Source organism: Mchenga conophoros, linkage group LG3 (genome assembly GCF_057382185.1).
Source record: "Mchenga conophoros isolate Kocher_MC1m ecotype Shallow Benthic linkage group LG3, M_conophoros_male_GT1.1, whole genome shotgun sequence".
NCBI lineage: Eukaryota > Metazoa > Chordata > Actinopteri > Cichliformes > Cichlidae > Mchenga > Mchenga conophoros.
Window position 1 is genome coordinate 36,847,520 of NC_140528.1, and position 17,129 is coordinate 36,864,648.

Consider the following 17,129-nt stretch of genomic DNA (forward strand, 5'->3'; position numbering starts at 1 on the left):
TTCGCCTCAACATACGCTCGTCATATTCTGTGACATGATTTACTCTGAGGTGTTTGACAAGGTTGGTGATGTTGCCACAACCATACATGCCAACCGTCCCGATTTTTCCGGGAGAATCCCGAATTTCAGTGCCCCTCCCGAAAATCTCCTGATTTCCCACCCGGACAACAAAATTGAAAAACCATATCACAGAGTTCATAGCGCGGCCCAGCCAATTCCAGTCTCCAACAATGACGGCAGCTGCTTAGTTTTAATATTACTCTTATTTCTCTTTCTGGGTCGCAAAAAAACCTTTAACATATTTTCAGGTGAGAATGTAGCTGTGTAAACTTCAAATATCTGAGCCGACACATCGTCTTCAAACCCCCGCGGTCTTTCACTACTCGGGTTAAACATGATATATGAGTCACTTTGATAACTTAAAAATGTTCTTGTTTGGCTTTTTCAGTGTTTTATTTGTTCGTGAGTAAATCGGTTTGGCTGAGATTAAAGTTATTAGATTAAATTAAATTTAACTTTATTAATCCCTCGGGAGGGTTCCTCCGGGGTTTTCACACAGCTGAATAAACGTCAAACAGAAAACTGATTAAACAGAAGAGTTTACGTCAGTGTCCTGTTATATTTTAGATAGCAAGGAGCAGACGGCAGAGTTTCACTCCACCGAGGGAGCTCGTGACGTACTACGCGGCTTTCTTTAGACCGCGAAGGCCGGTCCTCAGGTGGAAGCAGCCTCTGAATTTGGACACCCCCGCTGTTTCCAGGCCGGCCAATAATAACGGTGACATTTAACGTATTTTATCCGATAAATAAACACTGTAAAATGTGCCCTTTTGATTGTCTCCCTAATTCTGAGGTCTCAAGGTTGGGAAAGTATGGCCACAACATCTCACTCTTGGAGCACTTTTTTGCCACATGTATCGCAAACCACGTCTCAGCTGTTTGTGGAGGTAAAATACGTCCGCACATGACTCCAATTACGCTCAGCCATTGTTGGGAGTGCGCGCGCCAAGGGGCTGCGAGACATTTATACAGCCGTATTTCGCACATGACTATGAAAGGCGGAAGAGGAAGTAGTTCCTTTGAATGTAGACAATCCGAATGATATACAGTGGGGCAAAAAAGTATTAGAATTAGGGGTAGAAAGAATCTAACCATCATGCATTCTCACTAGCAGGTTTCAAAAGCATTATGTTTAGAAATAGAAATAAATTTTTAGAAAAGAGAGAGACCCAAACAAGTAAAAAGATGTATTTGGACAGTGACTCAGATTTTAGTTTAAAAATGACACGAGAAAGTTTCCAGGAAATAAAATAGTCATGAATAATAAATCTGGAATGCACATGTCCTGTTAGCTGTTTGTTTGGTTTAGTCATTTTTTATTCCTCTTTAAATACCCCTAAGCATAGAAAATAAATACAGATTTTTCAGGTTCTCCAAACTCTCAAAGTCACAAAGTCACAAACATTTAAAAGACAAAAAGAAAAAAAAAAAAAAAGAACAAATAACAGAAGAAATAAATCTTTCTGTTCGTTTCTGGTTTTCCCATCATAATTGTTCCTTTTATGTTCTTACTAACATAAAATACTAAATATTAAAGACAGGTCTTTAGCCCAGTTCTACCAAAACCAGAAGAAAACACAGAGCTCAGATTTCTTCTTCTCTGGCTGTTTCCTTTTGGGATCACAGTTTAATCCAGTTTGAGTTTTTCTGGAGCTTTTTGCTGCTCCTGCTGGTTCCATAAAGAAAGCAAACATGCAGAATAAAATGTGAATTCAGCAATCTTTAATAATTTTGTTTCCAAAGGTTAAACCAGTGCTGTTGTATACCAGTAAACCTGCCGTTTAAGGGGGATTTAAAGCTGATTTATGGAGGTAGTTTGAATGTGAGTGACGTGATAACAGCGCGCTGGCTGTCTCACTCTCTGTGGATCTGCTACAAAGCTTACAGTCTTTAGTTTAGGAGTCTTCAGTCTGAAGATGTTTCCACCTTAACTTGCTCTGAATATCTTTGTGTGGTGCCCGGCCACTCTGAGGAGTTCCCCAGACATCAGTTTTGGGTCCTCATCTGTTCACATTAACCAGAGATACAATTTAGCTTATCTGCATAGATTGCTGTTTTTTGAAAAGCTAAATAACTGGTTGTTCTTATTATTTCATGTGATGATATACACTGACCAGGCATAACAGTATGAGCTCCAGCCTAATATTGTGTTTACCCTCCTCTTTGCTGCCAAAACAGCCCAGTCATCAAGATATGGACTCCACACAGGCAGTGTGTTAACAAAAGATCCCATAAGTCCTCTCAGCTGGGAGGTGGGACGTCAGACATGTTTGTCCAGCACGTCCCACAGATGATTGTGTGAGTTGAGATCTGGGGAATTTGGAGACCACCTCAGACTTGTTGTTGTGCTCCTCAAACAGTTCCTGAACCATCTGTGCTTCATGGCAAGACGCATTATCCTGCCGATGGCAGTCACAGCCATCAGGGAATACTGTTTCCCAGCAGACCAATACTCAATACCATCTTCTGTTTACTTTCTATCAGAACCAGGACTTTATGTCAGCAATCTGAGCTACAGCAGCTAAGGTTTGGACCACAGAGCCAGCCTTCACTTCCTACGTGTATCAATGAGCCTTGGCCACCCATGACCCTGTCTTTGGTTCTTTCTGTTGTTTCCTTTGACCACTTTTGATAAAGACTGACCACAGCACACCAGGAACACCCTACGAGTCCTGCAGTTTTTCAGATGTCCTCACTCGGTCATCTAGCCTCACAGTTCAGCCCTTTTCAAACTCGTTTAAATCCCTACACTTGAATTTTTCCTTTACCTCAACTTAAAGACTAACTATTCACCTACTCCTGATGTAGCCCTCACACTAACAGGTGCCATGATGAAGCGGTAATCAGTGTTATTCACTTCACCTTTACCTTCACCCATGATGTTATGCCTGATCGGTGTATGTCGGACAGCTGAGCCTTCATCATTTGTGTGGATGCGTGCTCTGACACTGAGCATTTGTGTGTTCACACGCTCAGCTTAAACACACGTCTGTGTGCTTTCACTGTTTGTGAACGAGTTCTTGAATTGTTGGTGAAATTCACAAGTGATGCTCTTTGTTAGCATCATCATCATCCTCAGTTCAGGTGAGCTCCTGCAAGACACGAGGTCAGAAAGGAAATCCAGATTCTTGTTATTATGATTGTTATTGTATTATTCTAACATGAAATATTAACAAATTAATTCAATCACCCACAGTTCATTGATTGACTGACAGGTTAGAGTGTTACCTGTGGCTCTCTGTCGATATAAAGACACCATAAGAAGAGTGGAGATGAAGTACGGACAGAACACCAGCAGGTAGCGCATCAGTGCAAAGTCAGAGTGAAGATGACTCGAGTTTGGGTGTGGAGCTCCTGAAGTGGGCGGGTTTGCAGTCTTAGGTTTACCTGCAGAGAGAATCACACCTGTTTAGGTGAAGGTGTTGATGAAAAAAAGAGCTGAAATCAGAGTGAAGCTCCTCACGTTTGACAGTGATCCAGCTGGGTGGAGACTCTCCATGACCGCTGATGTCACACTTGTAGAGGCCTTCATCAGACCTGGAAACATGCTGGATGGTCATGCGACCTGTAGACTGGTTCCCAATAAAGACACCATCTTTATAGAAAGCAGCTGGGAGGTCGGAGCCGGTGGTGTTTGTTTTACAGAGCAGAGTGACGTCATCTCCCTCCATCACAGGGAGGACAGGACTCTGCAGGATCACTGATCCACCTCAACACAGAGACAAACTACAGCATTTCATCCATTTACACACAGCTTCATCAACACTAACTCCACACACTCAGCTTACCAGTGACTGTCAGGTTAACCATGTTACTGATGGGACCCTCTCTGGACTCACACCAGTAAACTCCACTGTCCAATGTGAAGATGTAGCTGATGTTACACGAAGAATTAGTCGAACCAGCTGGTTTTCCCCACCCATCTCCACACCGAGTCCTCTGTCGTTTGCTTGTGTTTCTCCTCAGAGTCCATCCAGCAGAGCTGTCGTCCTCCTCACAGCTCAGAGACACAAACTCTCCTTCAAACAGCTGAGAGCTGCTGGGACTCACAGTCAGGCGAGCTGTGAGGAAAAGTAGTCAGACATTACTCACTGAACCTCACACTTTTACACTTTGAGTCTGTCTGTCGTACTGTCAAAAATGTATTTTACTGTCATTTATTCCAATAATCTACAGCAGGGGTGTCAAACTCCAGGCCTCTAGAGCCGCTGTCCTGCAGGTTTTAGATCTCACCCTGGGCCAACACACCTGAATGACATGATTAGTTTATCACCAGGCTCCTGGAGACATGTTGAGGAGGTAATTTAGCCATTTAAATCAGCTGTGTTGGTTCAAGGATACATCTGAAACCTGCAGGACACTGGCCCTCGAGGCCTGGAGTTCGACACCTGTGAGCTACAGTTTTCTTCCTATTTATATATAAATTGTATTTTACCAACTTATACGCTTTAACTCTAAGCTAATGTAGAATTGTATTCACTTTTTTAAAATCAAGTCTTTGACTTCATGAAAAGTAAAAGTGGAAATTCTTATTTCTTCCATCTCAGTGATTTTTATTAAATTGAATTAAAGATCCTCACTGGTCTCTGAAGCTGATGGACATGTAAATAAACTGCAGTTTAATTAAACTGATTTTATGTTTCTGCTGATTATTTGAAGAATAATTCTTGCTACAGTAACAGGTATGCACTGCTCATAACTGAACCTCTCATGCTGAGCACATCTAATTATAATTACTTTCCAGAAACACTAAAGTCAGACATGGTGTCAGAAAGAAAATGCAATACTACCAAACAACCAGAAGAGGTCAGGATACAGACATTTGTGAAACAACAAGTGGACGTACACGGCTGACACAAACACACTTACTGTAGTACTGAGGTCCAGGATCTAAAAATGATGCAGTGGGACCGACTATCAAAAGATTCCAGTGAGTGTAAATACAATGTCTTGAAAAAGGATTCATACCTCTTTACACATTTTATCACTTTATAACCACAAACTTAAATATTTCATTGAGATCTTCTGTGACAGACCAACACAAAGTAGCACATAATTGTGAACTTGTATGACAATGATACATGGTTTTAAAAAGTCTGAAGAGTGTGGCGTGCATTTGTATTCAGCCTCCTGTACTCTGATACCTCCAAATAAAATCCAGTGCAGTCAGTTGCCTTCAGAAGTCACCTAACTAGATCATAGAGCTCACCTGTGTGTGATTTAGTCTCATTATAAACACATCTGCTCTGTGACGGCCTCAGTGGTTTGTTAGAGAACATTAATGAACAAATCATGAGGACTGAGGCACTCACCAGACAGGTCAGGGATAAAGATGTAGATAAAGTTATAGTAAGGTTAGGTTATATATAAAAAACAAAACAAAAAGCCAAAAAGGCACTATTCAATCCATCATCCAGAAATAGAAAAAGGATGCTGCACTCCAAGACATGACCATCCACCTAAACTGACAGACCGAGGAAAGAGAGCACTTATCAGAGAAGCTTCTAACAGGCCCACTGTCCATTTGGAGGAGCTGCAGAAATCCACAGCTCAGGCGGGAGAGTCTGTCCACAGGACAACTGTGAGTGTGTATTCCACATATCTGGCCTGTATGGAACAGTGGCAAGAAGAAAGCTATTGTTGACAGACAAACAAAGGCAGTGTTGGGGAGTAACAGAATGCATGTACCCGTGTTACGTATTTAAAATACAAAATGTAACTGTATTCCATTAGAATTACCTTTTTTAATCGGTGGTAATCAGAATACAGTTACTTTGTTGAAATAAATAGAATACACGGTGGTCATTTCCGGTTCCATATGTTTGGCTGTCCCCTCTCTATGCCTTCTCCAATTTTGTGGATTGAAAGCAGTCGGGCGAGGGTTTAGCTGGGCATGTGTCATATATAGCATGGCTGAGAGCGGGTTAGAGAAAAACACGTGTCCTCTTTTTAAAATATTTCTATACTCAATTTCCATATGGGATGAATACAGTTTCTCTGATTCTGATTGCTGGAAACAAAACACACAGTAAGGCTCTAATGTAAGCGTCCTGTTATTGTTGGTGGCGTCAGTTACACAATGGACCCAGAGCCAGCAGTGCACGGGCAGGAAGGCATTTCTTCATTGGAAATGGGCTGATCAACGTACTATTGCTTTGTGGTTGTTATTACTATTAGTGAAGGATACTCGCGAACGAGCTAACATTGTTAGCTGGCGTTAGCTGAGGTTAGTTCATAGACTGCAGACTGTTAGGCCAAATACTCATGTACGCCCGTCTGTACTTGTGTTTTCGCCGGATTTCACAAGTTTATACGGTGTCTAGAACGCAGTGCGTGATGAAATCACAGCTCCTGAGTTTTTGCAGCCATCTCCTCTTAATTCATTTGTGATTATTATTTGCAATGGAATGACACATGGCATAAAAAATATACATGATGTACAAGATTTCTTTAAGAAAGAAAAAAAGAATTTGAACTGATTTGAATTGAACAAATCTTTAAAATATAATTGATCATATTTGGAGCAGCTTTCAGGATCTCCACGTATTAACATGCTGGTTTTAGACTTGAAGGATAGCATTAACAACCTGCTAGCAGCAAGTAATCATTTTTGCATAAGTGCTCCAATGTTTTTGGTTACGTCTGATACCCACCAGCTTGATAGCTAGCTGGGGGTTCAAGGCTTGCTAGAGACGGCGAGAACACCGAATTCCCAGCAAATCATTTTCAGACCCCCGCGATCTTTCGCTACTCAGGTTAAACATGATATAAAAGTCACTTGGATAATTGAAAAATGTTATTGTTCGACTTTTTTCAGTGTTTTATTTGTTCCTGAGTAAATCAGTTTGGCTGAGATTAAAATTATAGTTTTCACAGTTGTAGGAGGCTACCAAGGACTTGAGACTGGGAAGGAGATTTGCCTTTGAACAAGACAATGACTGGAAACATACAGCGAAAGATACAATGGAATGGTTTAGACCAAAGAATATTCATGTGTTAAAATGGCCAAAGTCCAGATCTAAATCCCATCGGTGGCGAGACTTGAAAACTGCTGTTCACAGACGCTCCCCATCGAATCTGCCTGAGCTTGAGCTGTTTTGCAACGAAGAATGAGCAAAGATTTCAGTCTCTGGATGTGCAAAGCTGGTAGAGACATACCTCAAAGACGTGTAGAGGAAGGTGGCCCTACAAAGTATTGATGCAGAATCCAAAACACGGCAAACCAGATTTGATTTACTTAAAATTTTGAAAACCATGCATCTTCTTTTTCTTTTTTGTACCACTTCACAATTGTGTGCTACTCTGTGTTGGTCTGTCACAGAAAATCACAATAAAAATTATGTTTTTGATTGTAAGATAACAAAAGTGTAAAAGTTCAAGATCAACAAAATCAAAGTTTTTCAAGGCACTGTGTACAGTTCACTCTGGATTAAAGGAAATCCAAAATAAATTCAAACTTGCGCTCACAGTTCTTGTTTTATAGATAGATAGATATTCGGTACTGTAATTACAGTGTGGAAACTATGATGACTGTAGTGGAAACACAAGGGAAGTGAAAAATCTCACTTCATCATTGGATGTTCCCTAGAAGCCTGAGACTGTTGTATCCAAGGGATGATCCAGCCCTAACTATTGGCTTTAGCAAAAAAGAAAAGAGTTTCTGTCTCCTGAATCCAAACTGGAAGCTGGTTCCACAGAAGAGGGGCCTGAAAACTGAAGGCTCTGCCTCCCATTCTACTTTTAAATACTCTAGGAACAACAAGTAGGCCTGCAGAGCGAGAGCGAAGTGCTCTAATAGGGTGATATGGTACTACAAGGTCATTAAGATAAGATGGGGCCTGATTATTTAAGACCTTGTATGTGAGGAGCAGGATTTCGAATTCAACTCCTGGATTTAACAGGAAGCCAATGAAGGAAGCCAGTCTCAGACCAACAGAACAGACCCAGCAGAAGAAGCTACTTCCATTTAGGAGTTTTCAAGGCCTCTGAGGATTTCCTCCAGTTTTTATCCATCTATTGGTATCAAGACTGCATCTGCGAGGATTTTCTACCACAGAGGGAATTTTCCACGACTGCTACAGCTGCCAAATATTTCAAGTGTGTACTCGTCCATAACTCAAATAGAAGAACAAATATAAGAGGAGGAAGACTCTGATTTTAGCCCTGCTTCGCAACCTGCTCTTCTACAAAGAAAAAGAAACATCCTTGACCTGAGATTTTCATCATAAACTGGTTTCCCTCTTATTGGACTCAACTGACCGGGGGCAACATCCAGAACCACGTCTAGCCTTCCAGTGTCATCCAGGCTGCCCAGCTTTCTAGCCTCATTTCCACCAGTCTGTGAGGAAGTCTTACTGTGAGGACCTTACAGGGTCCAGTTGTTCAGCACTCCAGTTTGCTTCATATCAGGTCCTCACCGGTGAAGCTATGAGCCAACTGCCTTCGTTCCACCTGCGCCCTCTTTAAAGAAGAAGCTCTCACAAGCATCTGTCTGCCGCTCTGCCTGGGAACACTCCAGACACTGAGCCACTGTTATTTGAGCCTGAGCGTCCAAAGCTGCCTAAATGTCCTGAGCTGGCCAACCTCAAACACTGAGTGTCCTGAGTGGGTCGAACCTGAGCAGCCGGTGTGCTGGATGGTCCTGTGTTGTCTGTTGTTATATCCTCGAGTAGGACTGGACTGCTACCATGTTCCTGCCAGGCTTCCACAGGGTCTTCACTGCCTTTGTCACCAGCTGACTGTCAAACCACTGGAGGGTCCTCGCCTCGTTCTTCTTTGACACGTTTCTCATCTATCTGACGTGCCCCGCCTCCACAACCTCCAGAAAAGTCCCATCACCCTGCTTTACTCTTAACTGCCCTTCTGCTCTGCTTGGTATTTGAGTCGACCTCCTGAACTGCTTTTCATCAGGTAGCAGAGATGAGCAGGCTTGAAGGAGCTTTACTGTAACAAACTCTGGCTGTTTTTGTGCTAAAGTTCTGAGAGGCTATTAAAAGAAGGAGCCACTGTCCTCTCTAACAGTTAGATCCCATGAAATACATCAAAGATTTGGACAAATGACCCAACACCTGTAACAACATCCACCCAAGATACACAGACTGGTGTTGCTGCACAGCAGCGTATGTATCTGCATGTAAATGATGTTTCTGTCACTGTGCATTTGAGATGTGAGTTGAACACTTGAACGTTGTTGTTTCCACGTGTGTGGGCATCATGGGGTTGGCACTGGTGCCTCACACGAGGGAGCGTGGGTTTGACTTTGTTCATGAATTTGCAGAAGTGTTGATTTTTTTTCCATGAAATTTAGATGAAAATATTTTTCCAAAGAAATAAAGTTTCAGTTTTAATGTTGTTTAAACATCTTTCAGAATCAACATCTTTGTAACTTGTTTCCACGTTAAGTTATTTTGTACTTGTGGGATAGTTTCAGTTTTGTTGTCTATAAGACCCACAAACATTTCTAGAGAGCAGCAAACATACAGATTTTAAGCTTTGGGTCTTTTCTTTCTTCCTTCTTGCTCAGGCAGCGGTTAAAGCTGGAAAGTCTTTGCATGACAGCTGCAGAGAGGATGTGGTGTCTTAGAGCTGCACCACAGCCTGACCGTCAGTACATCAGCAGCAATAAATGCACAAAACATGAGATCATTTTGCTTATTTCTGACTTTCAGACACTGGTATAACAGAAGCTCACTGACCTTGGTGTGTCGTGCAGATCAGCACTGCAGTCAGAACTAAAAGAAAGCAGCAGGTTAGTCTGAGGTTTCACACTCATGAAGACGACAGTGACACCAACATTTTCCACTTCACTTCTCTCAGTGTGGGGCTGTCTGGTCTGTTCCAGTTCATAACTGTCCCTCTCCTTCTTACTGCCAAAGTTTAAACTCTTTAACCTGGTTTGTGACTAAAGTCGGCTTCGATTATCTTTTAGGCAAATGTTCAGAAACTTGCGAATACCAAAAGGAAAGAGATCTTAAAACTGTAGATAGGTGTGGATCAGCCTGAAGGATAAGGTGTGATTGTTTAATACTGCAAACATCGGTTACCAGTGATATCATTTACTCTGAACTCAACCTTAGATTAGGGCAGGAGAAAGGGATTCATATCTTCTCTCAAAAATCCTAAAAACTCTGAACACGACGACTGTTTTAGAACATTTATTGCAAAACCTGCAGACCAGCTTTACACTCTGACATGTTATAAACCCGCAAACTTGCTGAACATTGAGTTTCTGAGGTTATTGTTAAATCTCAGCATCCATAAAAACATATTGTACTTACAGAGGAGACACAGCAGCGTTGTTTCCTCCATCCTGTGTCTCGGAAATGTTACCAACACTCTGGTCCGCTCATGCTCACGTCTTTTAAACCCTCCTCCTTCCTGTGATTGACTCTGTGGTTTTCTCACCTTTTACCTTCTTGCCAGCTTCTTTAGTTTTGCAGCATAAAGTAACAAAGAAGAGATAAAACTTAAAAGGTTAATATGAAGAGAAAACAGCCACAGATGATACGTGCATGGTGCGTTCACTGACAGGAAAATAATGATGGTTGGTTTTTTTTGTGCGTTTAAGCGAAGAACCTGAAATTTCTATTTTTAATCTGAAAGATTCATAAACTTTTATTTGTCTTGGTTTTTTTTTTTTTTTGGTTTTTTTTAAAGTATTGAACCTAAAACATGTTTTCTTATGTAAATTAAGTCTCCAGCTGGTGGGAAGAAAAACACAAGCTGCATTTTTTCCTTTAGGTGTGAGCAGTTCAGCTGAGAGGAAGTGAGCTGCGGGTGGGGGATTTTCTTTTCTTTAACAGGAGTATGAGAACCGCTCGCTCCTTTAACCACTAACATGTACATTTCCTCAGGTTCAGTAGAGCAAAAACATACACATGATAAACCCTCAAACCTGAGGTCTGACATCTGGCTGTGGTCCTGAATCGACATCACTCATCCACAGGCCTCAGTGCACAAACTAAACGGCACTTTTCAGGTTTAGCTGGAGGTAGAAATGCAGTGAGGACAAAGGAGCTTCTGAGCGCGCTCAGAGCGCTGTTCTGTTCACGTCACTTGTTTCCAGGTAAGATGAAGTTCAAGCAGAGCAGCGATGTGGAGCTGAGTGTTGTTTGTGAAGTAAAGTTATTTTCAGCACAAGTTTACTGATCTGTTGAATCAGCTGATGCAAACAAACTGCTGAGCAGCTTCATGTGGAACAAGCTTGAACACCTCTGCTCTTAGTGCAACAAACAGGAAACCACAAACGTATAAATGATTAAATCTTTGTGTTATAAAATAAAAGCATCACTGAGGTGAAGTGTGGAGGAGCTGCTCAGCGGGTTCCCTCAGTTTTCCACATAATGTGGAGGAGTTGTTTCGGTACATGGTTCAAACAGAAAACACTTCTTCTTCTTCAATGGAAAGCTATAAATAGACACTGATGTGACAGACAGACAGGTGCTTTATGTATGATCTGTATACTGTGTTACGCCCACTGCAGGCCCCACTGTGGGTCTCTCTGTGCTTAGTGTCAGCCTACTCTATGAGCTCCACACGGGCCTCAAAGGCCAAACAATTCAAAAGCTTCACCAAAACAAGACACCACTCATGTAGCTGGACCCAGGCTCACCCCACTTATGCTCAGCAGCGCAGAGCTATCCAAACCAGAAAGGCTTTTACTTTGAAGGATTCTGCACTTCCCTCTGACAGCAGCTCCTCTGAATGAAGGGAGCTCAGAGCTCTGATTGTGGAAGAAAACATCAAAGGCAATCTGAGTTATTTTTACTGTCACATTATAAAATGTGATGTTCTAGCATCATGTTATTCTTCTTTAGCCTTTCATGGAGGAAGCTTTTCAAACTGATAACATCAGTGCTGCTGTACTTGTTACATTTAGACTGTTTTACAGGAACATCTGTAAAAAGTACAATATAACAATTCTGTGAAGTTACTTACAAGTAACGTGTTTACAATAGTTTACTGCTTCACAAAGGAATAAGAATGTAACGTCCACAATTAGACTTTAATTACAGGAACTTTTAGAATTTAGCAGGACAGAAGCAAACGCGTAATTGAAAAATAATAATCACAAAAAAAATCATGTCAAAGTATAATGAATTAACTTCATGAATCAAAATGTATTTATCAAAATAACGTGCTTGAGCTAATTCTGTTTGAGATGAGATGGACACATACAGATCTGAAGGCGTGTTTTATCCAAGTATTGTCTGCGCTCTTGCAGCTTGTTGTTGCTGGTTTTCTAGTAAATTTTTCTTGGTAAATTATCACCTTCCTGTTACTTTATAATGTAATGACAGCTTATAAATGTCTCAATTTCTTCAAATGTCTGAATAGAACTAAATGCTCTTTTTCTGTTATCCTACATTTCATTCACTCACTCAGGAACTCATCAACGTTTAAAGGCTACGACGTGTAAAATGAGTCATCAAATCTAAACTTAGCTATCAAGCAAACTTTGATCTGAGGACAACAGACCTGGACAGTGTGTGATACTGTCAGCTTGTAGCAGACCGGCTGTTTGGTAAAGACAGTATTGTTCAGTCAGTGTAATAAAAATAGAGTAAAATCATTTAAAACAATAAAATCTGCTCACAAACACGTAAATCTTTGATAAAAACGTTACACATGATGAAGAACCTCAGCTTCAGCTTACTGCACTGATACAGTCAACACAATATTTGCAGAACATGATTATTGATATAAAAAGAGTGAAGTTTAATTACGTCATTATGATCGTGAGAGAAGAAAAAATAATACAACAGGTCAAAAGTAGAGTTTTATATATATTATATTTTATTCTTATCTGTGGATTTACAGACACCGTGGTAACACAAAGTTTTCATTTTAAGAAACAAACAAAAGCAGGACAAGAAGCACAAAAACTGACAGACCAACGATCCGTCCTTCTTCCCTCTGTCTTGCTTCCCTCCATCTTTGTAGTCTTCATCCTTCTCTTGTTCTCCTGGGCCCACTGCTACAACACAAGTGAAGTCTATCCAGGATATCCATCCTTTATCTGACACCACTTTTGTAACAGGTATTACAATTAAATAATATGAGATACACATTAAATTATTGTCTCGACAACTTTGGACCAGAATCAGAAAGTTCTAGGTAAGACTATGGAGCCTTGAAAGGATCAGCAGAGAAGGAACCACTCAGTGATAGATACGATGTGATTTGAATAGAAACTGTATTGAAAGTTGTAAAGTTTACAAACCCTGCCTGTCTAAAGTCGGCTTCCTATAGTGCACAAACGCACATTAAAGGGTCCAAAAATAAAATCAAAACCAAACATCCTCTTTAAGGAAATTCTCCAAAGAGTTTCAATTAAAGAGCTTCTGCTCCTGTTGCTCCACTTCTCTTTGGAAAGAGAAATTAGAGTTCCTTGTGTGTGTGTGTGTGTGTGTGTGTGTGTTTCTGTCCATTGGTTCTAACACTACCTGGGTAGAGTTTTAAAGTGTTAGTCTTATCTGTATCAAGGAAGGTAGTAATAGTCCTGAGGTTCGCTGAAGGTGGATCCCACGGCTGGCCACACCGCACTCTGGTCCGTCGACAGTCACTCTCTTGGGATTGGCTCGCCACTGAACCCACAGGGTTCAGATCTCGAATGATCCAGTCCTGGTCAAAAACCAATCTATGCACACAGTTCAGAGTGCATACATAATAATAATGGATTGGATTTATATAGCGCTTTTCAAGGCACCCAAAGCGCTTTACAATACCACTATTCATTCACTCTCACACACTGGTGGAGGCAGCTACGGTTGTAGCCACAGCTGCCCTGGGGCAGACTGACAGAAGCGAGGCTGCCATATCATGCCATCGGCCCCTCTGGCCAACACCAGTAGGCGGTAGGGTAAAGTGTCTTGCCCAAGGACACAACGACCAGGACAGAGAGCCCGGGGATCGAACCGGCGACCTTCCGGTTACAGATACGCTTCCCAACCCCCTGAGCCACGGTCGCCCCAATACATGACTATTTTATCTATGTTTTTTCCATCACTCATCTTTCAGTCAAGTATTGCTCAAGTATAACAAATTATTTTAGTTATACGATGTCTCAACCATCATGAAATAACTTAAGTTACATCACACAAGGTCTTAGTGCAACAGAAAATATACCTTATTACCTAACCCTTATATTTACCCTTTTAAGAATAAATAAACTTGTAAGATCCACTCTCCCATATTTATCCTTTCAACAGCTCGCTTTTAACTGTTCTTCTTTTTAAGATATTTCAACTTGAATTATTTCTCAGAAAAATATATCAACTTCTTTAAACATTAATACTTCAACAGAGTAATGAGATCCCTCACATTATATGAACTTTTTGCATCTTCATCAAATGAATTAACTTCTAAGTCAACAAAACTAAAAATGGTGCATTTACATGACAATATTACTGCTCCTCCAATGTTTTGGAAAGCTAATTAACTCAACTGAATCACAGTAATGTTAGAACACACAGAAATCGCTAAGCAGTAGCTTAATACTAGCGGTTAACTATTGGCCCGAGCACATTTTAATATATTGCTTAGCACTTAAAATTGAATATTTACACATCAGTGATGTTACAGTACTTTAAACATAAATATCACAACTCCGACTGGCTGTTTTTAAACAGGACATATATTAACAGCAGTCAACTACATGTCTTCATGGCGCTAACATTCATGTAGCATCCCTTACCGGAGCTCGTGGTGAGATAGCTCGCCTGGTCCCAGAAACCATCCTGCTCTGACAAACTGGCTGACGCAGCTTCCCAGTATTTCACAGATTTCAGATCCTAATAAATAGCCATCTATTAGTGATGGCCCACTTGTATGGGCTCAAATTGTGGTCATAAATATTTTGTACTTGTAAATCAGGATTTGTATGTGTAAAAAGAATTTGTGTGTGTGTAAAAAAAGATTTTTGTGTGGACTTAGCCAAAAAATATATGTGAAACTCTGCACTCAAATTACAAGTTACAAGTTTTGACCCCATTTTTCTTCCTGTCAGCTGATTGGTCAATGTCATGTCAATCACAAATTTAGCATCTTGATGCATCTCAATCATCCAGGAAAGTAAATCTCCAAAAGTTGATTCTGTTCATCTGGACGTAGCGTTTTGTGGGAGAAATGTTTCGTCACTCATCCGAGTGACGTCTTCAGTCTCAGCTGACTGCAGGTTTCCCGATCAACCTAGTTGCACAGCCGAGAGCGAGCGCAGGAGAGCGAGCGAGGGAGAGAGAGAGAGAAAAGGAAAGGCGAGTAGCCTATCCGGCTACACACTCATCAATCTGAACCAGCTGAATCAAAGGTCAGCAGTGTGTTCACGCATCAGGCTTAGTTTGTACTTTAGAGTCACAGAAGAAGAACAAATCTATATAAACAGCCTTAAAACAACATGCAGTCTTTTTGTTTCTAACCACAGTCACAGGCTCATTAGGAGCTCAATTTGAGTTTAATTCTGATTTTATTATTACATAGTTACATATTGTTACATAGTGAAGTCACAGAAAGTCAGTGCTGTCAGTTTATTCTCTTTTACTGAGTCTAATCATGATGTATTGCACAGAGAAGACTGTTCAGTGAATAACTGATAGAAAGTTTCCTTCATGAATGTTTTCATGTCAAGAAATGTGTCGTTAGGGGGAAACATAATTCATCTTTAAACCTTTAGTGCTGAAACATCTCTCACTCTTAGACCTTGCATGAACACCATCATCCAACTTTATTCACTCCCAAAGAACCCAAGCAAAAAAAATAAAAACACAGAAACAGAAACAGTGATCATTTTCATTTTATTTCTTGATTTACGGGATTGGAATAAATTATAAGGAGGGCACATTATTAATCGTAGATTAATCATATTTATATATCTTAAAGAAATATTTAAAGAAGTACATTAAAACTTGAGCCCCAATCCCCCCCACGACCCCTGTTTGGATAAGTGTTTATTTTTAAATCAGGATACACTTATTCTGACAGCTCCGTTATCCATGACAACATCCACACACACACACGCACAGCCAATGCACACAAAATACATGACTAAAAAACACATGGAGCCCAAATCTCAAAGGCTTTTCAATACTTTATTTAAACCCTTTAAAAAAGTTTCAATACCTGTTATGTTTTAATTAAATTTATTTTTTTTTCAGTTTTTTTTTTGTATACTTGGTATGTTCAAAGTCATTTTGAGACATTTAACACAAAGTGGGGAATTGTATTGTTCCATAATTAGGATCCACTCGTCATAGATTTGACTACTTTATTGCATTTATTTATGTTTTTAATTTTTTATCACTTTTATATCATTGTTTATTGTATTTATTTATTGCTTGTTTCATCTATTTAATTTTGCCCAAACACACTTTATTGCATCAGTATCATGAAAATTCTTAAACTCACTGATTTCACTTTTGTCTTTCCTCACCTCAACTGTTTGTTTTCACCTGAAGACGATCAGTTAGTTGTAAACATCTGGATCATGAAATCACTGCCTACTGACTGAAGTCTCCAGAAACTAGCATCAGCATTCCTGGAGGATTCCTCTGACCTGTGCACGTTTCATCAGTGAGCATCCGTAATAAATACAGATTCTTAGATGCAGCTGTATTCTTTTGGCTGCAAACAACTTTACAACAATATGTTGTTTCATGAACATTTATATAAATGCCGATGCCTGTTTGTACTGGTTGCTTTACAGCAACAGCAAGTGGACTAAGCCTACATTTGATTCTTGCAGCTTGATGATGACACTTTCTCTAATTCATTAAAGATAAACTTATGATACATTTGTTAACTCAAACACTTGGCATTTTTCTCTTTTCTTCCTGCCTTCAAAACATTCAACTTTATTGATGTAGCAGCTCTTTCTCTTTTCCATTCTTACTGTTCAATACATGTAAAGCTTTCACATATTCACAGAGTGCTTTTAATATTAAAATAAAAACTACTATATACTGTTTTTGATCTCATTCAGCTGCCTTGTCTGCAGGGGCTGTGGTACTTTTCTGTTTTATGTCTAAGCTCTTCAAATCTTTTTTTATTTTAAATTAGCCGCTCAGCTACAATCA

The 17,129-nt window shown here is 40.3% G+C and overlaps 2 protein-coding genes across 2 annotated transcripts in view; both read right to left on the reverse strand.

The window, feature by feature from the left end:
• The window catches only part of LOC146578426 (T-cell surface protein tactile-like), a 553,052-nt gene that overhangs the window by 534,164 nt on the left and 1,759 nt on the right, over window positions 1-17,129 (reverse strand). The window lies entirely within an intron of this gene.
• Window positions 1,319-10,724, reverse strand: LOC146578468 (sialoadhesin-like). Its single transcript, XM_085268787.1, has 7 exons — window positions 10,589-10,724; window positions 10,338-10,485; window positions 9,756-9,791; window positions 3,849-4,121; window positions 3,524-3,769; window positions 3,289-3,447; window positions 1,319-3,152 (listed from the first exon to the last, which is right to left on the reverse strand). The coding sequence occupies exons 2-7, from the start codon at window positions 10,366-10,368 to the stop codon at window positions 3,136-3,138; spliced, it is 762 nt and encodes a 253-aa protein (XP_085124913.1). The 5' UTR covers window positions 10,369-10,485; window positions 10,589-10,724; the 3' UTR covers window positions 1,319-3,135.

What these genes read in the sequence shown, in the direction of transcription:
- LOC146578468 (XM_085268787.1), bottom strand. Translation starts at nt 10,368, where the DNA reads ATGGAGGAAACAACGCTGCTGTGTCTCCTCT. An exon ending in GATCTGCACGACACACCAAG is followed by an intron (nt 4,122 to 9,755) that starts GTCAGTGAGCTT and finishes TTTTCCTCACAG; the next exon opens with CTCGCCTGACTGTGAGTCCC. An exon ending in GGTTAACCTGACAGTCACTG is followed by an intron (nt 3,770 to 3,848) that starts GTAAGCTGAGTG and finishes CTCTGTGTTGAG; the next exon opens with GTGGATCAGTGATCCTGCAG.